This window comes from Podarcis vaucheri (genome assembly GCF_965113315.1).
Source record: "Podarcis vaucheri genome assembly, chromosome: 3".
Classification (NCBI taxonomy): domain Eukaryota; kingdom Metazoa; phylum Chordata; class Lepidosauria; order Squamata; family Lacertidae; genus Podarcis; species Podarcis vaucheri.
Genome location: NC_138761.1, coordinates 78,446,197 through 78,467,779, shown reverse-complemented (window position 1 = coordinate 78,467,779; position 21,583 = coordinate 78,446,197). Strand labels below are relative to the sequence as shown.

Here is a 21,583-nt window from a genome sequence, read left to right as displayed (position 1 = left end):
TCCTCCTTTGTAGCCTGGCAGACGGGGGCGGAGTGAGGGGGAAGGGAGGGCGCGGGTTGGGATGCGGAACGAAAGAGCGAAGCCGTCCTGCGCCTGAAAAGAACCCAACCAAGTTTCGGAAACAATGCGAGCAACAGGAGAGCATCCCCACCAGTAGCCTTAACCACGGCGCGCCTAGGGTCAGTTTGTGACCTACTTGCTTTTCCAGTAAACATAGACAAAGGTGGTTTTCCTATGTGTCTTCTTCTTGTTGCAGTTGTTCTTGCTGTTTTACAGAGGAGGTGAGCATCATCGGGTCTCACACACAGCCCCCGTTATCCGGACTCAGCCCATGTGGCTACAAGCAGAGGAGCTACACTTTTCATCATCATCATCATTATTATTCCCTTTCTTCCGTGTGTGTGTTTGTGTCTCTTCCCTGCCCCCGCCGCCACTTCTTTTCTGTTCCTTCCCCCTTCCTTCCTTCCCTCTCTCCCTGCTCCGAGTTTGATTACAAAGCGAGCGAGAGGGAGGCTGTGCGGGGGGCGTGGTGTCAGCGCCAGGGCCGGGGCCAATGGGAGGCTCCCCCTGTGCCGGTTGCTAGAGGTCTCCACGTAAATCAAAGCGCAGGGAGCCAATGGGGGCCGGAGGGAGGGAGGAGCGGGGACGCGTGCCTTTGCAGTGGGCTCTGCCAAGCGGACTTGCGGGGGAAGCGAGCGGCGAGAGGAGCCCGAGGCGAAAAAGTAGCTGTCAAATGCGCGGCTCCTTTAAGCGGAGCCCTCAGTCCGGCTCGGAGAGTCATGGCGACCACAGCGTCTAACCACTACAGCCTGCTCACCTCCAGCTCGCCCATGGTGCACGCCGAGCCGCCGGGGAGCATGCAGCCGGGCGCCGGCTACAGGGACGCCCAGGCGCTGGTGCAGGCGGACTACGCGCTGCAGAGCAACGGGCACCCGCTCAGCCACGCTCACCAGTGGATCACGGCGCTGTCCCACGGCGGCGGCGGAGGGGGAGGCGGCGGAGGAGGAGGAGGCGGCGGCGGCGGCGGCGGAGGGGACTCGCCCTGGTCCACCAGCCCGCTGGGCCAGCAGGACATCAAGCCCTCGGTGGTGCAGGCCAGCGGCCGGGGGGACGAGCTGCAGCAGCAGCATCACCAGCAGCAGCAGCAGCAGCAGCAAGGCAGACCGCCGCACCTGGTGCACCACGCCGGGAGCCACCACGCCGCCGTGGCCGCGGCCGTGGCGTGGAGGACTGGCGGCGCGGCTCACCTGCCGCCCGGCATGGCCGCGTCCAACGGCGGCGGCCAGGGCGGGCTCCTGTACTCGCAGCCGCCGGGCTTCACGGTCAACGGCATGCTGGGCTCCGGGCAGCCGAGCATGCACCACCACGGCCTGCGGGACGCCCACGAGGAGCCGCAGCAGCAGCAGCAGCAGCCCCCTCACCACCCCGACCACCTCTCCCAGCAGCAGCCGCAGCAGCAGCACCCGCACGGGCAGCCGCAGCAGCAGCAGCAGCACCACCACCCGCACCACCACCACGAGGCGCACTCGGACGAGGACACGCCGACCTCGGACGACCTGGAGCAGTTCGCCAAGCAGTTCAAGCAGCGGCGGATCAAACTGGGATTTACCCAAGCGGACGTGGGCTTGGCCTTGGGCACGCTCTACGGCAACGTCTTCTCGCAGACGACGATCTGCAGGTTCGAGGCCCTGCAGCTGAGCTTCAAGAACATGTGCAAGTTGAAGCCTTTGTTGAACAAGTGGCTGGAGGAGGCGGACTCGTCGTCGGGCAGCCCCACCAGCATAGACAAGATCGCGGCGCAGGGGCGCAAGCGGAAAAAGCGCACCTCCATCGAGGTGAGCGTCAAGGGCGCCCTCGAGAGCCATTTCCTCAAGTGCCCCAAGCCTTCCGCCCAGGAGATCACCTCGCTGGCGGACAGCCTCCAGCTCGAGAAAGAGGTGGTCCGCGTGTGGTTTTGTAACAGGAGACAGAAAGAGAAACGCATGACTCCCCCGGGAGGGACTCTGCCGGGAGCCGAGGACGTGTATGGGGCCAGCAGGGACACGCCGCCGCCACACCACGGGGTACAGACTCCTGTGCAGTGAACTCCGCCGTCGGCGGGGGAGGAGGAGCAGGGGGGAACTGGGGGGGCCGAGCCTGGCCCCTTCCCTCGAACCCCTTACTCCTCCAACTCTTTCGATTGTTTTCTCCCTATTCCCCTTTAAAAAAAAGCAGACAAAACAAAAAAAGGAAGGAAGGCGAATGCACTGAACTATCCTTGAAACGGTAGCAAAGTGTGTAATGAATGGTGTGTTTCTGACCTTTACAGGCGAATAACCAGGCAATGAAGTGCAGTGAGTATATGGATGTGTGTGTCAGAGAAGCGAGTGCATGTTTGCCCCTTCCACCTCTCCTCCGCTCTCTCTTTCTCTCTCTCTCTCTTCCTTGCATCCAGGCGCAGGCAGATAAGAGAGACGCCCCATTGCAAATGTCAAGGCGCTGCACAAAACCTTCCCCCCTCTGGGTATAGGCGAAAGCCGGCCGGCCTTTTGTAGCAGGGGGCCTTGCCCGTTAAATACTTGGTGGGGTCTTCGCCAAAGGCGCCTAGAAGGAAAGCAGGGACGATGATGCTTCGATGCTCTGCAGCACGCTTTGGCTGGGGGTGGGGGGCGCGGATACAAAGGCAAATGTGGTAGGCAGGTGTCATTAGAAGGGTTATGCCGTTCTTGGAGAGAGAGAGAGAGAGAGAGAGAGAGAGAGAGGAGAAACCGTCTGAATTTGCACTGCAAGGAAACAGAAGTTTACAGATCTCTCCCTTTCCTGCCTCTGTCTGGAGGTGACTTGCATTTTGCTCTCTGTGTGTATGTGTTTGCTGGCCAGCGGTGGGACAATGTACAAAAATCCGTGTAAGCCTTTGCCTTTCCTCTTTGTGTTGTTGGACGCGAAGTTTTGGAGTCAGCCTTCGGCGGAGGTCATGTTTAATTTGCTTTTTCTGCCATCATTAACCTCCGGAGTGGGGGAAGCTGGGCTCTCCTTAGGGTTAAGTAGATCTTGAGGGGAAGCGTTAAGAAAAGGACAGAGACGAGAAGGAGGTGGGGGAAGAAACAACTGCCACTTCCCACACAGAGAAATGTGGCTGTGGATATGTATTCCCCCCCCCCCCCAGCTGCAAGGCAAGGTAGGTGTTTGTGTGAATGAGTGAGTGAAACGGAGAAGGGGGCAGGACTGGGGGAAGGGACGTGAAGAATTAGAAACTCGCAGAAATAAGATTATAAGTGTGTGTGTGTGTGTGTGTGAGAGAGAGAGAGAGAGAGAGAGAGAGAGAGAGAGAGAGAGAGAGAGAGAGACCCATTCATGCTTTTCCAGCAGAAAGTGGCACTTTGAAAGAAACTAACAAGTTTTTGTTTTTTTTGAGGGGTGGAGTGTCAGATGGGAGAAAGAGAGAGAAAGAGAGACTAATGCTTAGCTTCACAGATCCTGTACAGAAAGTTCTCTGTATGTCTTGTCCAGCGCTGCTCTGCCCTATGCTGACATCTGCTTTTAAATTTGGAATGGGGTGGGGGTAGAAATTCAGCTCAAGAACATTCATTCTGATCCTTAAGATCGTCACTTGGAAGTAAGTTCCACTGATCTAAGCAAAGGTGCTCAAGGTTGCAGCTCTGGGCTGTGATCTTGAGATGCATCATTTCCATTTGGGAGAAGATAACACTCAGTTCCAAGAGTGACACCCACTTTAGGTGGGACTTGCTTTCACATCATCTGCTGAAAAAAATCAGGATTGAATGTAAGCGGTCTAAGAACTGCAGTCCCATTCATCTCAATGGGAGGTTTCCAACTTACTTCAGCAAAGATGTGGGATTGTATGAAGTACGCTCTGGACAAGAGAGTGGAGGAATTTTAAGCAACGATTAAACCCATCGAAATCAGTGAGGTTAAGACTAAGAAGGTAGCCAGGATTTCCCCCATTGTAATCAATGGGACTTATTTCCAAGTAAATGTTTCTATGGGGATTGCTTTAAAAATCCAAGTACTGTACTTGGTTTTCAGTGGTCAGTATGTGGGAGTTGTGGCCACATGCAGCTGGGTGAATTTCTCTTTAAGGTTTCTTCTCTCATTTTAGATGCATCCCACGTCCTTTCTTGAGACTTCAGCATAACATGTGGCATGAAAAGGACCGGTTTAACTTTGTCGGCCTTTTCTCTTTTCTCCAAAGGGAGCCAAATGAAGGGAAAACAAAGCAACCAAAATGCCATTTTTCAATTTGTCTTTTTCCTGTCCCCTTTGTGTTAGTCATTTAATAGCTGCATTTTGCTTGGTAAAAAATGGTTAACTTTCCAAAAAGCAAAAGGCTCTAGAGAGGGAAGACAGGAAGGGGAAGTTGAAATTGTATATTATATTCTATATTGGGGCAAAGGGGGAGGGGGTAACCCATGAAACTGTGAGAGTGACATATTCATATTTTGAAACATCTACTCAGCACAAAAAGGGGGTGGTCTGTATAACTTTTAAAAAAATAATATTTACAAAGTTTGCCTAGTGGAGTGTTTGAGAATTCTGAGGCCAATGAAATATTCTCTCAGAGAAACTTGCAGATAAACATTGGAGGAAGTAGGTGGGATTTAATAATACTATATTCTTCAACTGTTTTTCTAAGCGCCAGTGTCTGGCATCAGATTTTTTTTTCCTCCCCACTTCCCCTTGAGAAGACAAATACAGCTTTCTGAGAAGCCTATTCATTGGGCCTTTATTCTATTTTTGCAACAGTGTCCCCCCCCCCCTTAAAAAAACTATATGGACACTGGTTTCTCTTTAATGGTATTGAGCTGCTGTCGATTACTGTATGGGGACAAACTTCTTTAAAAATATTCAGGTTGGGGCAGTGGAAGTGGCAAAATGGGGGGGGGCAGTGACACTTATTAATATCTGGGTAAGGTCAAAAGAAGGAGTTTGGAGGAAGCAGATCCTCTAAACCCTCCAATAAGTTTACTTAAAATTTTAAAACAAAGTTACCACACAAACCTTACCACTCTGTATATATGTTTAATATTTGTCCTTTGAAATGCAGAAATAGTTTAAATGTTTTCTTTGTCTATTTTTCTTTTTTTCTTTTTTTTTAATGCTACCCAGGGAAATATTTTCATATCATTTTTAAGTGGGCTGCCTCAATGTATATTTATTTCTTTTAAAGCAAACAGGTTCTGGAAACTGTTTTTTCTGTAGCTTTAAATGAGTAGGTGAACAAACAAACAAAATCTATATGGGATGTAATATTTTTTTTTTTTTGGTTCAGTCTCTTTAAAGAAATACTTTGTTTTTTGGTACATTTGGATGTGCTTGTGGGGAAAAATAAAAGCGCAGAGATCCTTATATATTTATGTTAAAGTAATATTTTATTATCTACATAAAACAGAAATACACAAGACCTTTATAGTTTGTTCGAGTTATTGGCATATCTTTTATTTCCCTTTTTTAAAAAAACAAAAAAGAAATAGTACTGAGAGTGGCGACATAGGTCTTTGGAAATGGGAAATATGTGGGAAGAAATAGAATCTAGCCTTTCTATTGCCTTGCATTCTCTGTCCTTCCTTCTTACTCCATGACATTTTGGAATAAAATGTATGCCTAATCTATTGACAGATTTCGCTGGTATAATTCTGGCAGCTGGTAGAGTGCAGGAGGAATGTGGGCCGGGAAGGAACACTGTTAGGTAGGCACAATTGTCTTTCCAAGGTTCGGCCTTTAATGCTGGAAGCCACCGCAGTGTGTATATTTTGATGCTGTGGGAACCAGTTTCTATTGGAACGCGTGTGCGAAGAAATATATAGCTGGTTGGAGGCTACACAAAATCTAAGCATCTACATGTTCTCATTGTCAGTCGCTGGGCTGGGGTTTTCGATGCAGCGTGTGCCGCTTTGGGCTGCGATCATAAGCTCTCACACTTACTTGGCAGTAAAAAGTTCCATTCAAACCACCAAGACTATATTAAGTTGAAGGGCAAACCACTTTCTCTAGAGTAGGCTGGTTGATATCCCATTGCAGTCCATGGGATTCACTGCAGCACTAACGCCACGGGATAACCGGTGGATGGATAACTGTAGCCCAACGCCTAAGTGTTTTGTTTTTAAAGGAACAGGGCATTATTACTATTTTTAATCAAGCTCTTTTAACGCTAAACATGCGGTTGTTTATCTTGGACTTCCTTAGTCAGTCTCGCTTAGCCATGTGCATTTTGTCTCCTTCCAAATCAAAGTTTTGTCAGGTAGATTGCCAGTTCTTCTTTAGACATTTGAAAGGCTTCCGTGGGCTATGCGACGCTTTCGTTCTTTCAAGTAACAAATAAACTATTCTTTGGAGTAATTTCTACGCTGCAGTGTAGGTTCTACAATAGAGATGCAGCCAGATCCCCAACTGAGGAACAGCTCAGCTGAAGTGCTAGAATCTAACTGGACCCGCGGCCCTAAAGGTTGTCTCTTGGAGGTGAGTTCCTTTGAAATCAATGGAACTTTACCCTCAGGAAAGTGAATACAGGAACTGGAAGTTTAGTTCCAATGGAACCTGGGCTTTCCAACTAAGACTGGATAGACTGCACGCCAGCTCAAATCAAATTGCTTTCGCCCAAGCTGGGTGTGGTTCAGATTGCTAATGTGTGTGCACACGAACAACATTATAGGGGGCGGCTATAATCCCGCTATACATTTCTGTGGAGCTTCTGTTTAGGTCCTTGTGGACATGACTAGGTTATTGGGTGCTACGCCCGTCAATAGCACATTTCCTATTTTTCCCATAGATGTGGGGTGGCATCTTCAGCGTTAGCATGTTTTGGATACTAACACCTTCTTGCCTAGTTTCTTGGCTTTTTAGAAGAAAACTCCACCAACGCCACAGCCACTCCGCCCTAAGTCTTCCCACCACCGCCTTTCCCCTTTTAACGATAGTTTCCAGGCTTATTAGATTTAATCATCTTTTCTAACTCCTAGTCAATATTACACGCGTCCCAAACAGATTCAGCTAAATGATCTTATCAATAGTCTGGAAACGAAGTGACAGAAAGAAGGAGTGTTCTGTGACCGCAGATATGCTGATGGGTAAAATGTTTAAGCTGGGTATAGATTGAATGTCCCTTGGTCAATAGCTCGCTGAATTGTCTGTATTTTTTTTAATAGTGGAGGGGGGTGGGTTGTTTGAGGAGTGGAAAGCTGGGCAGCATCTGCCCTCTGCAGGACATTTCAATGGTCTTGGAAATGGAATCTTTTGCTTCTTCCCCCTGCGCGCGCGCGCCACCCGAGTTTGTGCGTGCGTTTGGAGTGGTGGTGGGATCACGTGCGCGACGCTTGGTTGGGCCAGGTGTGATTTTTAGTTGAGCGCCTGGCTTTCATATCTGAAAGGATTAGTTTGGAAAGAAGCCTTTCCATTCCTCCCCCGCTAAAGAATTTGAGCCTTCTGCCTATATTGATAGAACTGCTGGGTGATGGTTACAGCGTTGGGACAGAGAGAAACTACTTTGGGAGAGGAGCTCACCCAGGGCGCTTCAACCAAGGATTTAGCATTAGGGATATTGAGGAGCATATCTTTAATCGAGGAGGAGGAAACTGGTCAGGTACCGTCGAGGTTCCCTTTCACCGTCACCTTGTATTAACTGTCAACAAGGGAAGTCCTGTTGTTACTTTCTGCTTTTGTGCTCCCCCCTCCCCTCTTAACAGACTGTCACCAAGGTTTTGTGGAAAGAGGAGCTGGTGTTCCAATAATAGCAATAAATACCAGGAGAGCGGTGGGAAGTATTGGGTGCTAGTCAAGGTGTGAGCGACGCTTCTGAACAGCTTCTGAGCGTCTCTAGACAATAGCAAAATAAGGGCATGCCCTCATCTCTTGCAGGAATTGACAGAGATGCGAGGATGTTAGATCTGGTATCAAACTGTGGACGAGAAGGCCCAGTGCTTGGGATTGAAATCCTAATTTCAAAAGTGGCTTGAGAGAGAGGAAGAGAGTTTATCTGAATAAAGAGAGGCATGGGGAAGTTGCAGTGATAACAATCTTTTCTACAAACAATAATAGTTGGAAATCGATTCATTCTTTGACGGAGCTTCAGTTTGGCTTCAATGCCTTGCCTAATAAGGAGGTACTAGGAGTAGAGGCGAACAGGAGATGTATTTATATTTTGCTTTCTTTTCTTTTGGATAGCAGAAAAGAGGGGATGTTTTCCCAGTGTTTCTTTTATTCTAGTGTTTTTAGTTGTTCAAATGAGAAACTTTTCCGTCAGGATGGTCTTTCTTTCTTTTCTTTCCTTCTTTCCTTCCTTCTTTCCTTCTCTCTTTCTCTAAGTTCCACGGTTGATGTTTACATTTTCTGGCCCATGTGATAAATGCATATGTAAACGTTGCTGATTTTTTTTTTAAGAGGTTTTTTCCCACGAGGCCTTTGTATGGAGGCAGCCTGTTTCTGACTACTGACCACCTCGATCCACAAACTAATTAAGTCAATTTCCTTGCTTGTCATTCCATGCGGATTTCAGCTTCCTTGCCGTCAAAAATACTCCCACTTCATTTGCTTGCGATCCGGAGTCGAAAGCAACGCGGGCGCTTACCGCTGCTTGCCTCCTGCCCCCTCTCCCATTTGCTGATTCTGACTTACCTATAAATCCTGGAAGGCAAGAATATTGGCAATAATTTGGCACAACTTGAGAATAATAATAATAATAATAATAATAATAATAATAATACCAACAAAAAAGGCTCACCGTTTCTAAACTTCCTAGCCTGACTTGAATTTTTCAGCTAAATCCTATTGGATTTGCTCCGACCTCTCTGAATGTACAAGAGAACAGAAAGGCCGTCTCACAGACAAATAGAAACCCGCCTCTTTTCTTAAACTTTATTCAGTGTCTTTCAATACAATTCCCCACCCCGCTCGGATCTTAGACTTGCTTCTTTGGAAGTACGAGCCACAGAGCTCCAGGGTTTTACTTCCTGGTAGGTATGCTTAGGATTGCAGCCTTTTACCCACCTGGTAAAAGTAGAAAGGTTACGCGGTATAGATACGGATCTTGAAACTGGGAAAGATTGCAGGAAGTGAACGAGGGGATTTTGGAGCGAGGGTGTAACTTTCACTTGTCAAATGTGGAGACACCAAAGCGTTAACGAAAGTGATAAGTGAGAGTTAGCAGGTGTGTATGCTACATTATGTGTACCATACAACAGTAAGTTAACTGCATATTACTGGAGAAATCAACTTCCTTGTAAAATATCCTTTATGAATGCAGAATTTTATATTTTTATTTTAAAGTTTTAAACAGGATACTGTAATTATGTCTCAAGCGATGACAAATCACCCAGGCAAGGAGAATGCCATGGCATTTCAGTATAAAGGCTGCAGTCAAATCCATATTTTTCTGGATATAAGTCCCATTGAGATCAATAGGTCCTACTTCGTGTGAAGCGCCCTGAGATCTTGGATGAAGGGCGGTATATAAATCTAATAATTAAATAAAAAATAAAACCCTTAGGATTGCACTGAAATGAACATAATTTGCAATTAAATGCAGGCTTGAGGAAGATAGAGGCTTCTCATTCCTGGGCAGGTGACAATGGCCGCATTTTAGTTTGTTTCTCAATCCCTAGATTGTGTTCGAATTTTTAAGACTACACTCCTTACTTGAGTGTAAGCCCCATTGAACGCAGTAGGGCTTTACTTCTAGGCAAAATGCATAGTATCGGGCAGAAATACTACAATCACATGCAAATTCTATGAAATTCAGGTTTAAGATGCAGGATTTAAAATCCCATGAATGAAATAAATCTCACTGAACTCAGTAGGAGTCATTTACAAATAAACATGCGTAGGATCGTGCTGAAAAGCACATTTTTATTGGAAACAAAGTTCTGTGGTGAGAGTTGATACAGTTGAGAGAATAATATGCTTCAGACAGAATTAAGCAGCTGGATCAAACGCCAGCAGAATAGCACTCGGCTGCTTGTGAACCAGCTTGAAGGTCGAATACACACACACACACACACACACGTGCAGATGTTTATGTTTAAAAACCCACAATCACCCTGTCTGTAGCACACTTTAAAAAAAATACTTTAGCTTGACAGCTTATTCTTTATATGATTTTAAAAAATATGCTTGATACTTAAGTATCAAGAAACCGTTAAAAAAAATTAAATTCCTATTAATGTAACTGGCGATTCAACCCACTTTTCCAGGGAAAGTCCCATTACAGTAAACAGGGCTTGGATCGAAGCCACAGCTGGAAAAGAAAGGGTTTTTTTAAATCAATGGAATTTCTGTCTAATTTAGAACTGGAATATTAGTGTAAATAACATTAAAGTCTATTGGCCGTTTATTTGTTATGTTACATTCCAGCTCAGTGCTGGCTCGGCCACAAATCAGCAAACCATGGTGATTTCCATACACTCTGGGTATCTTAGAACGATAAAGGTCGATTTGCAACAGCTTCTTTTGCTTATATTGGCATCCTTGCAGGATTCACCTATCCTTACGGAACTCCTAGGTCTTTCAGAATGGTTATATTTTATCATCTGACACCCTGTTCTCCACTTGCAATGGGGGGGGGGGAGAGCAACAACAAACCATTGAATTGCAAAGGGAATTTCTTTCAGCAAATGCGTGTCTGATATCTGGAGTTTTAGCTAGCTTCATATGGTACCACATTTGAGTAATGTGTTTTGCCAAAGCGAAAAGCTGAAACATAAAACCATAGGGAGAAATAAGTGAGCAAAGAAATTATGCTTTAAAAAAAGAAAAGAAAAGCGGAATAGCTGAAAGGACCGTGAAGGAGACCTCTAAAGGGGACCTCTTAAGATGTCATGGCCTCCTTTCTTTCTCCCGAGTGGGAATAGTTTTTGAACACTGTCTCTAAACTAGTTCCTCATCGTAGTCTAACTAGCAGTTCTGAACAGGGAAGACGTTGTTGAGCTCCCAACGAGTTTATTAATGGCATCGCCAACAAACAAAACACCTCTGCTCTTGTGTATGAGACCACCATAGGCACCTTAATGTCTCTAGTTAGTAGTACTATGCAAACATATTTCGAATTTAACTTGAATGTCAGTCAATGAAGACTTGGCGAGTGGAAATGGGTCTTTCAAAAAGACTTTCAGAACACTTTTCTGCAAAGCTGTTAAAACTCAAGAGCGGGCATTCAGACAACTGACGACCCATAAACTTACTGGGAAGTAAAATTATTAACGTAATAAACGTATTGCTCTAATATGGGATTTGGAATTCTACTAGAAAGCGAGTCTCGTGGATTCTTACGGACATGACTGCTAAGTAAACACTCTTTGAATTGCTACTCCTCTGAATCCATTTCTGGGTGGTAGACATCCAAATATTTTGCCTTGACTGCTGGACTTAGCAGGATACCAGCAAAAGGGGTGGGAGTTATAGGTCGTCCCACAGATCTCGGTAGGTGAATACAGAGGACCAACTTAAAAATCACGCCATTAATGCGTTTTGGACCAGTGGTCCTTACTGTCGAGTAGGCATGCTTAGGACTGCAGTCTTGAGCGCCAAGAATGTGCACGATAACCGTGTTGTCGTCCTTATCACTGCTTTTGCGCCAACCCCGAGGAACTGGCTAGATCTAAAACTGCACTGAATCATGCGAAGGGTGGTTGCCAGGATCTAGGACCAAGGGAGAGACAAGTGTAGGCATCGCTGGCCTTTTGTTGCCGGAAAGAAATTGTCTCCTAAATTCCTAATGCAACGTCCGCCTGCCAGTGACTCGACGATCGAGTCTGGTCTTGTTGCCAGTTTACTGCGAAGCCAGTCCCATGTTATTCAGTGGCATTTACTCCCCAGAAAGTGTGCACCCGATTGCAGATCTTTCTTTTATCCCCCTCGCGCCCCTGCCAAGAGAACAGACCCATTCTGGCCCAGCCTCTCCCCACCCTCCACGCTTGGTTTCCAAGTCTAGCCGGCCCAAGGAACTTCTAAGCGAAAGTTTTCGGCAGCCCGTCTCATTCATTAATTGCCCGTCCCTGCTCGCTTCATTCATGGCTCCTCCAGTCATTCATTGCCAAGTCCACGGAGGCACCAGCTCCTTGGTCAGTAGGGGAGACGCACAAACAAGGATGGTGCTATTTATTTCCCTCCGCCTGTGGATTTCGAAGACATTCAAGCAGGCACAATCATTAAACTAATTTGTATTTGATTGTTTGGGCGGACGAGGGTGAGTTTTATTACACTAAAGCATTCAAGCACGCACGCACCGCTGATTAGCAGTATACATTAAATAAAGTTGTTTGTACACATTGTCTTACCACATATAGGCAGCCTTATTATTCTAATTACTCTAATTAGGGCATTGCAATGGTTTCGATTTGATTTGAGGAGGCATGGATTCGTGCTAGTCCTTTTGGAAAAAAGGAAAACGCTCTCTGTGAGCAGGTTCTCTCACTATTTCCATTAACGCCTTCAAAATGCATCACATTATGGGCCAAATTCATAAAGAACCTTAGGAGACATCAGAATACAGTAGAATGTTTAAGGATACGGAGTCTAGACTCAAGAGAGATAGTATGTGCGTGTCCCATCCCTCTGCATTATTATTATTATTATTATTATTATTATTATTATTATTATTTCAACCAACCTCCATACCAACAATCTGCAGCTTCTCCTACCTGCTCCCCTCCCCAAGGTCTCTCCTCTCCTCTCAGCTATTGTAACGCTCACTTTAGAAAGAGCTATCTTAAGTATATATATTTCTGGAAATCTGTTTCATAAGCTTGAAATGAATGTGATTATTATCTGATATCAGTTCATCAAACGTGTTACATCTATAGGGGACTTATAATTAATTTCTTAATCCTGTTTGAGACTTCTCCCTGCCCATGCATCTCTCCCCCCCCACACAAAAAAGCCAACAGCCGAGTCTGGGGAAGAGATTTTACATTTTAAAAATATATTTCTTCTTTCCCTGTTTTTCTTTTTTAAATGAGCAGCGCTGAAAAATGTCTTTGCGGAAGAGGCATGAATTTGTTGTCTAACTAACCAGCCGAATACAGGGTTCTCTTAAAACAGGACTGTTGCGAAGCTTATACTTCTCATTTAGCAGAAACATTCTTTCCTTCTGTGTTCGTCTGTCTTTTTCCCTAAGAAATCCGGCTGATTCTTACATCCACCTCCACCTTGGGGGAACTGGACTGAAAGAAGCGCTTGCGGTTAGGCGAGTAAAACTGTTCTCCTTAGCTCGCCTGTGCTTCCAACAGTTCTTAAAACTGTGGATTTGGAAGGATCTTGTAGATGTGTTTTTCATACCCAGACTTTAGCTAACTCTCTGTCCCTTAATACATCGCCTCTCTACAGTGGAGCAAAGGGAGAGAGTTCCTGATTGACTTTTGCTGATCACCCAGTTGCTCATGTGTCTTACAAGCGGGCCCACTCCCCTCACCCCCATCCCTTCTTCCATCAGCTGGGAAGCCTAATGAAAAACTGACACACACACCCCCCCCCCACTTTCGCTGATTGTACCTAAAGGTGAGGGATAAACGGCCGTGAGTGTGAGTGTGTGTGTGCCTGCGTGTGTTTAATGCACACCAGGAAAAACCACCCGCCTAACCTCCTTTGTGAGGCTTTGGCTGAGGAGGAGAAGGCGTGTGGAGGCGGCTGGAGGCTTGAGTTCTCTGAGTTCTCCCTTTCAAGCTCGCTCGGGCCTGCTTTGGGTTTACTCTGCAGCTCTTGGTTGCTTTGAAAACCAGGTGGACCCTCCACGGTTTGAGAAGCTCAAGCCACATGCTCTCAGCTTCTCGTCCACCCCCCACCCTCCCCATTCATCCCACCGGGCCCACAAAGAGGGAGCGGAGGGAGACAGAGGGGAGGGTTTGCGCTGAAAGGGGTCCAGAGGCTTCCAGCGCCAGGAAAAAAGGGGTGGGAGGCGGGATGGCCTTGTAGAAGTCGCTGCAGCCCAGCCGAGGGGAAGAGGACGGCCAAGGCGAGGCCCCGGGTTGCAGGGAAGGGAGAATTCGGCTGGGGTGGCTTGCCCGTCTGGCGGCTACTTTCCAGAGGAGATCAAATATTCCTCCAGCGAGCGGGAGAGCGCCTGGAAAGGACGAGGGCGGGAGGAAGGGGCGGGTGGGAGGCTTTGAGCCAGCCAAATGCCCCTCTCTGCCATAACCATTCTCTGCGTCCCTGGATTTATCCTTCCCTGGGGAGTTCATTGTACAACACAGCCCGCCTGCCCTTCTCGCATGAATCTGTTTTGTAACAAAGTCTCCCCAGCGAGTGTATTAGAGAATAAAGCCTCTCTTCCCTCCCCCCCCACCCCGTCCCTGCCCTCTTTCTCCCCAACCCCCTCCCCATCCTTTTGATTCACGCCCCCCTCCCCTCTTTCCCTTCACTACAGCATCTGTTCTGGGAGCGCTCTTCTCGTCCTTAACTGCAGGGAAATAAAAGAGTGGAACTCGGGCGCCCCACAGCGGACACGAGCGTAACTTGCTGTAACAAACAGAGGCAGCGGCCGAGAGGGCGGGGGGGAGAGAATATATACATATAAAAAAAAATCTAGGCGTCTAACCTCCCGCGCCTTGTCCATTTCGGAAATAAACTTGCCGATTAGGATATGTCGGTTTGAATAATCGCTTTTCAAGACAAACCCGCTCATGTCTGAAGCCAGCCTGTAGCAGAAAGGTTAAAAGGAGAAGAAACATGAGGAGGTTTTAAAAAAGAAGAAGGGGGGAGGGGGAGAGCGTCTTCCTCCCGTCATCACCTCCTCTTGTTTATTTCTTGCTTCTCTCCACAGATCTGGAACAGATCGGGGATTTCTGTTGTTGTTTTAAGGCCATATGCATCCTCCATAGTTCACATTGCAACGGGGCAGGATATTGGTTCAGTGAGTCCCTTGGTTTCATTTGAATTGCCTATAAATCTGGTATAATTTTAAAATACAGCCAGCAAGGTCAAAGGTTGCTTTTGTTTTGTTTTTAAGTCCAGATTCAAAATGCTTTCATAGATGTAGTAGCTCTTAGCTTCTTTTTGTTTTCGACTTTGCATTCCCATACATTTGTAATTCAAAATCGTGACATTGGCTGGAAGGTATATTCGTTTTCAAAACAGATCTCTTCTGATTTTCATCCCTATAGCTTTCTGCAGTGGGTGTTAGGATCTGGGCCAAAGTCTTCCAGTGGAAGCCTTCGCAATGCAGTGCCTTTTCCTTCTTCTTTCTTTCAAACTGGGTCTCATTTGTATCTAGAAATACTCTCGAATCTGAAAGCTCCCCACCCCCTTAACAACAAGAGAAAACCCTGTGCTGGATTGGACCAAGAGTTCAGCACGGCAAGCATCCTCTTTGCAGCATGGACCAGACAGATACTTCCAGAATTGCCATCCCCCCACCACCACCCCAAAACCTAAACTATTACTGTTGCTGGGTGCCTGCAAATGGTATTATTCAGAGGTATACTGGCTCTAAACAGGAATGTTCCCTTTAGTTATCCTAACTAATAGCTGTTGAAACTGTTGACAGTCTTTTCCTGGATAGGAAAGCTACCTAAGCCAGAGGTCATCACTACATATTGTGGCAGCAGATTCCATAAGTTAATTATGCATTTGTTCAAGGTAGATATAGAAATTGTCTGCAGTTATTCAGTGGTGAGGGCAATGTACCTCAACTCATATTCTGGATCACTTTTATACACTTTTAATTTTATTTTATTACTTAATATGTCCCAGCATCGAGCCCTGCCACACATTGGTGGGCCGTGCAATGTATTTGTGCCTGCAACAGAAAACAATCATTTCCCCAACAGCTGTTAGGGTTTCAGTCCTACATATGCTGACCATTTAATACAACAGGACTTGTTTTGAAATAATTTATTATAGACCACTTAGAGTTTTCACCTACAGTCAAGCGGTAGATCAATTTTGTTAAATACAACATAAAACCAAAAACCAAAAACAGAGTAAGGATAGATAAGATTGCACAGCTCTTTGTTTAATGGCTGCATGTGTTAATGACTCAAGACAACCTTTGTCAGCTGGGCTCTTTCCAGATGTTTTGGACCACGAATCCAATCAGCCCCTGCCAGCATAGTCATGCTGGCAGGGGCTGGTGGAAGTTGTATAAAACATTTGGAGGGCACCAGACTGGCTACTTTAAGAGGCAATATAGGAAAATGTGCAAAAGCCTTTATAGTAATGTTCAGGCTTTCATGGGACCATTTTACACATCACCAAATGCCCACATAGAAGTCTAATTCAGATCCTATTTTTGAAGTATGATGCATGATCCTATGTGCCCTAAGAAGCCATAGCTGGCAGTCAGTTGTGCTTCAGCTTGTACACACAATGCCTGCATGCAGTTATTTCTACATGTGCTATGATTCACCTATCAGGGTTGTACAATTTCCTGTATGGATGCTGATTCCATGTAGGGATTTTGTAGTTTACTTAAATAATTTATATCCCATTTTTTTAATGCTGAAGTTTAACCAAGGCAGATATGTCTGAACCTGACAGCAGATATGCCCTACGAAAGCACAATGTACTCACAATGTAAGGCAGAAACATACACAGCAGATGTGTGTCTATTTCTAAAGAGAGCGCACTTGCAGATAACTTTTTTACAGGTAGTCAGACAGACCAACCCTTGAAATCACACATACATTAAGCACCGAAAGCTGTGCGGTGCAGGCAGGTGTGGGAATTCTCCTATGCCTTGTGTTACCTATTAGGCAGTTTGTCCCAATCTTCTAAACCAGCAGTGGGAGAAGTTACTATTCATCCAAGTTTGCATATCACATAGTGTGCACAGTAGATAGGTGAGTTTGCTGTCTGCAGCGGAGTCAGGAAGAGTATTGGTGTTGGGTTATTCCGCAATCAGTGTTCCTGATGCATGAATCAGAGCTCAAGCCAGTTTCCCAGCATGTATTTCCCATTCTTCTTAGCCTCTGCATACCTCCACAAAGCAGCTTCTGGTATTCTAGCTGCCACAACCTCACTCACCTGCTCTGCAATGATAAAAAAGTTAAAGGGACCCCTGACCATTAAGTCCAGTTGCCGACAACTCTGGGGTTGCAGCGCTCATCTTGCTTTACAGGCCGAGGGAGCCGCCGTTTGTCCGCTTCCGCAAACAGTTTTTCCAGGTCATGTGGCCAGCATGACTAAGCCGCTTCTGGCACAATGGAGCACTGACACCAGAGCAGTGCACAGAAATGCCTCTTACCTTCCTGCCTATTAATCTACTTGCACTTTTGGCATGCTTTCAAACTGCTAGGTTGGCAGGAGCTGGGACTGAGCAACGGGAGCTCACCATGTCGCGGAGATTTGAACCGCCGACCTTTTGATCTGCAAGCCCAAGGCTCAGTGGTATAGACCACAGCACCACCCACATCTCTGCAATGATACCTGTCCACAAAGTTGATACCTGGGGATCAGCAGAGGCTGAAACAATCAAGTCCCCAAAATAGGAGCTGTGTGTGCCTGTCCCACAGTAGCTATTTCTATCATTTTACAGCTCCCAAAAATCCTGCCCTGATCCTCATCCAGCAAAAGAACTGTTGTAGTGACTTTCCAGTTGGTGTAGCTTAAAAGGAATATTGTAGGCTTTGAGATACGTTGATGCTCCTTTGGCATATGAGACTGAGTTGTCGCCTTAGGGAGGTTGATGTAGTATATGAACAGCAGCTGTCTAGGTTTCAACTTAAATAAGAATTTTCAAGTGGCATGTCCCTATGTTGATATTTATAGTCTAATCTATTTTTTAAATCCAAGTTTGCTCTCATTTCCATGATGAGGCATTTGCTGCACTGATATTCACTTATCTTGGATCGTGCATGCTTTGTTCCACTACTTCTTTTCGGAGGGATATTCTAATTCCACCATCCTTGAAAATTGCTACAATCTCTATCAAGATTCAGTACAGTTCAAATGAGAGCTGTAGTAATCAGAATCCAAGGCTGCAATCCTGCGCACACTTACTTTAAAGAAAACCCCACTAGACATACTGGAACTTTCTTCAGAATAAATATGCCTAGGATTGCACAGCAAGCCTCCCAGATTCAACAAAGATCACAAATGGTTGCATCAGAAACAGCTCCAGGTTCTTGAAAAAGACTTCACACATTAATTGTGTGTGTGTCCTCCTATTTTACTGTTCTCCATATCACTGATGATGACTTCACTGTGTTATGCAATCTGTGTTTAGAAATACATTAAGAATGGAAGAGTTCACAGGATGAAAAGGTGGGGATGTTACCCAGATAATTTAGGATTCAGAATTGGCGTGAAACAGATTTTCTAAGACCAGAAACACCCGTTTCAAGTTGTGATGCTTATCCTTCTTGTCTTGATAATCAGGAATGTGCCCAGAAATGTTGACTTTGTTTTCAGGACTGGCGAAATGTAGCTCTCTTATCACCTATGCTGTCTTCTTCATATGCGTATGAACACGCTCAGACACAAACTCGGGGCCAGGAGAAATCATTTTTTAAAAAAAAAAAAAAAAACAGTGTTTAAGTCTGCCCTCTTGAAAAAAATGTTTTTAAACAATGTCTGTTATATCTGAGATACAGTACGACAGCAGTAGATTGGAACCCTACCCAGCTCACCAAATAGCACACACTATGTGTATGTCTGTCTGCACCCTTCAAAGTAATGGGCACGTTCTTCACCTGTACCGTTTTTTTCTTTAGAGAATCTTTACGTAAACCATATATGGTCTAAGGAGAACCAAGCCTTTTCTGACTTTAGCCATTTTCTCTGGGTAGTTCCCATTTTATCCCAGTAATGTACACATTATGCACATATTGGATGTTACTTATTCACATTCATCTAGCAGCTGCAGCATGATGGATAAGAGCATAAACGATAAGCAAAGATGCCTTCTGTTCAAGACACAGCTTCAGAGTTGTCTTAGGCAAATTGCTGTGATTCAGACTCAGCTCACCATCAGTAAAACAGAGATGAAAATGCTGGCCCGAGTATTTTCATCTTGTGGTGGCGATTATTTAAATAATTTATTTTTTATTATTTTTATTTTTATTAATAAATTATATCACGCTCTACATTTTTTCAACACGGCTTACACAACACAATATGAAGTACATTCAGCATTTTGGGTATAAGCATAGAAGTATAATGCATGTGTGTATCAGTGTGCACACACATATATACACACACAAGTGTTTCCAATACAGGCACATGCTCAAATCTACATGACTAAACATGCACCTAATTGCTGCTGTTCTTATACCATTCGTCCTAGGAATGGGCTCACGGATTTCAGAGGGATACTTTGGTGTAAGTGGTTTGATGACTGCGTACCTAGCCAGCCAGTATGTCTGTCTTTCTCTTGATGGGGTACATGTTTTGGTTTTCTTTTTAAAAAACAAACCTCTCACAAACATGCTCTTTGTTGGAAATCTTTGGCAGCATATGAAGGTTCAGAGGCAGCCTGTGTTTCTTCCTTCTTGTTACAGGAAGAAGACTGGGGAGATGCTCTTCCCCTCCCTTCCAACCACCCCCTGACAACGTTGCTTCAAAGCTGCCTTTAATTACGGAACAACTTGCTTGATAGTCGGATAGAAGAATGCGGCCTTCCCTTCACAAGGCATCCAAATTCCACATGCTCCCCTATCTATTCAAGTAGCCCTAATGGGCTTTAGCTTTCTCATAATATTATTATTATTATTATTCTCTCTGGGGTGGTTCTGGATTATGTGGGGTTTTTGCTCACCACATCATGTCTTTATCTCTCTCTCTCTTTCTCTTTCATTGTTGTTACTGCTGGTAGTGGTGGTGTACAGTTTTCTCCATGGAGTGAATCATTCCTGTTTAAGACCCAGTAGGGGGAAATGCTGCTCATAAAGCAGGATCGCTATCATTTCTGGCTCTTCTTTCCTAAAGCTCTTATAACAAGAACTTGGCAGGAATGCACTTTCAGCTAAGAACTATTAAACAGTTAAGCAGCCAGCACCTAACGAAATCTTCCACAAAGAAGACAAACTACCAGCAGACATCTAAACAATTTTTAATACTTTAAAATACATTTCCTTGAACAATCGCAAGTTGGTGACACCTAGAAAACACATGGGCTCCTCCAAATACCTCCCCCCGCCCCGAAGAATCCAATTGAATTATGTGGAGCTGCCCTAAAGTAATTGCTCAAAGGGCTATGACCCATTCAATTCTCAAAGTGTTTCCTATGTTCACTGAGCTTATGTGTACAAATCACCTTCTCTTTTCTTTTTTTGCCTGGTTGCTGCAGAAAGAGGCAAGGGCACATCTGCCACCATGTAGCTGCAAGCCTGTTTCTAAAGCAGTGTCAGTAGGCAAAGGTGATTCGCTAGAGGCTAAACTGTGGCCGGCCTCTGAAGTTGGGGACAACTTTTTCGAGATAATAAATTTCCATGGAAATGTATGGTGTGCTCTGAAACTGCTCTGGATTAACCAGTATAAGTGTTCAAGGTGATGCCATCTGTCCTGAAGGAGGCATCGGAAAATGTGAAATGTATAATGGCCAAAAAGATGCCGACTCTTCTTCTTCTTTTTAATGGGACCCTCTTGAACTTCAGAAATTTGTCCAATAAAAAGATATCACCTTTTTTTATGGTATCACTTATTCTTGATATGGATCAACATGCTATCTTACACACACGTGAAAGACTGTTCTAGAATCCATATAAGCCTTGGGTGGCAAAGAAATGTTACAGGCGGGCCTAATCATGTGCTAAGACCAGCGCAAATATTAGCATAAACTGCGCCATATGGAAGAGTTTGATGATTGCTTCACCGTAGGGTAAGTAGAGTCCTTAGGTTTGTACTACACAGCAATTTACATCTCAGTTTAGTTGTGCCAAATGTTTCTATAACACATTTAGCCTTAATCCTCCCACAAAGGGGAGGACATGCAAACTAGGTAGATGAAACAACCGCCTTTCAGTTAGCGAACATTGTCCCTCGACCTGTTAGGAATGTTCCTCCTGAAATGTAGTTCTTCTATCCATTGTCAACAGCAGGTATACTCACCCTTTTCAGACCTCGAACCCACTTTCAACCAGGACATGTATTTAGGAACCCATTTCTTAATCTTTTACCACATACTTGCATGACAATACCCCTCCTGCTGCTGTGACCCACCAGTTGAAGACCAGTGCTCTACGGCATCCTATGATATGAGCTGTAATAGTGCTATATTACTTACACTCTCTCTTTTCCCTTAACAACATGAGAAACTGACACTTGAAGTAAGCAATGACCTAATTTATGTCTAGGTTCTTTTACATCACTCCTATAATCAAGCAAGCAGTTTCTGCTCCAAGTGCAGTACGACTACAGCTACAGCATCTCCTAGCATTCCACCTAGGAGGTGGAAACAGATTTGTCTCATATCCCCACCATGGTCATTGTTTCCCAGCAAGGACTTAGTCTTTCGGAAGCACCTAAGGATGTGTGTGTGTGCGCGCGCACACAAGTCAATAAAAAGTTAAATGCCAAGTGTTGTGTACTTTCTATTAGACACAGTACATTCACACGCGCAAAGGGGGAAGATACAAATTTCTGCATTAAGGATAGTCAACTTCAGAGTACTGTAATAATAAATTGTGGTCATTAGGAAAATGCACAGATACAGTATTCTTTTTTT

At 45.1% G+C, this 21,583-nt stretch overlaps 1 protein-coding gene across 4 annotated transcripts; it reads left to right on the top strand.

Moving 5' to 3' along the window:
* The first annotated feature begins 666 nt into the window (after nucleotides 1–666).
* POU3F2 (POU class 3 homeobox 2) lies at nucleotides 667–20,544 on the top strand. Of its 4 annotated transcripts, none has more exons than XM_082217066.1 (2): nucleotides 667–1,835; nucleotides 14,348–14,489. In XM_082217066.1, exons 1-2 carry the CDS (start codon nucleotides 780–782, stop codon nucleotides 14,378–14,380), a joined length of 1,089 nt encoding a protein of 362 aa, XP_082073192.1. In that variant the 5' UTR covers nucleotides 667–779; the 3' UTR covers nucleotides 14,381–14,489. The 4 variants fall into 4 exon arrangements, 3 of the variants coding, with proteins under 3 accessions (XP_082073192.1, XP_082073191.1, XP_082073190.1); XR_014218141.1 differs by lacking the exon at nucleotides 14,348–14,489 and adding an exon at nucleotides 19,419–20,544 and having other exon boundaries at nucleotides 669–5,686; XM_082217065.1 differs by lacking the exon at nucleotides 14,348–14,489 and adding an exon at nucleotides 19,419–20,544 and having other exon boundaries at nucleotides 669–1,835.
* Nucleotides 20,545–21,583: the final 1,039 nt, after the last annotated feature.

What these genes read in the sequence shown, in the direction of transcription:
- POU3F2 (XM_082217064.1), top strand. Translation starts at nt 780, where the DNA reads ATGGCGACCACAGCGTCTAACCACTACAGCCTGCTCACCTCCAGCTCG. An exon ending in CGCCGCCGCCACACCACGGG is followed by an intron (nt 2,064 to 19,418) that starts GTACAGACTCCT and finishes TTCTTGTTACAG; the next exon opens with GAAGAAGACTGGGGAGATGC.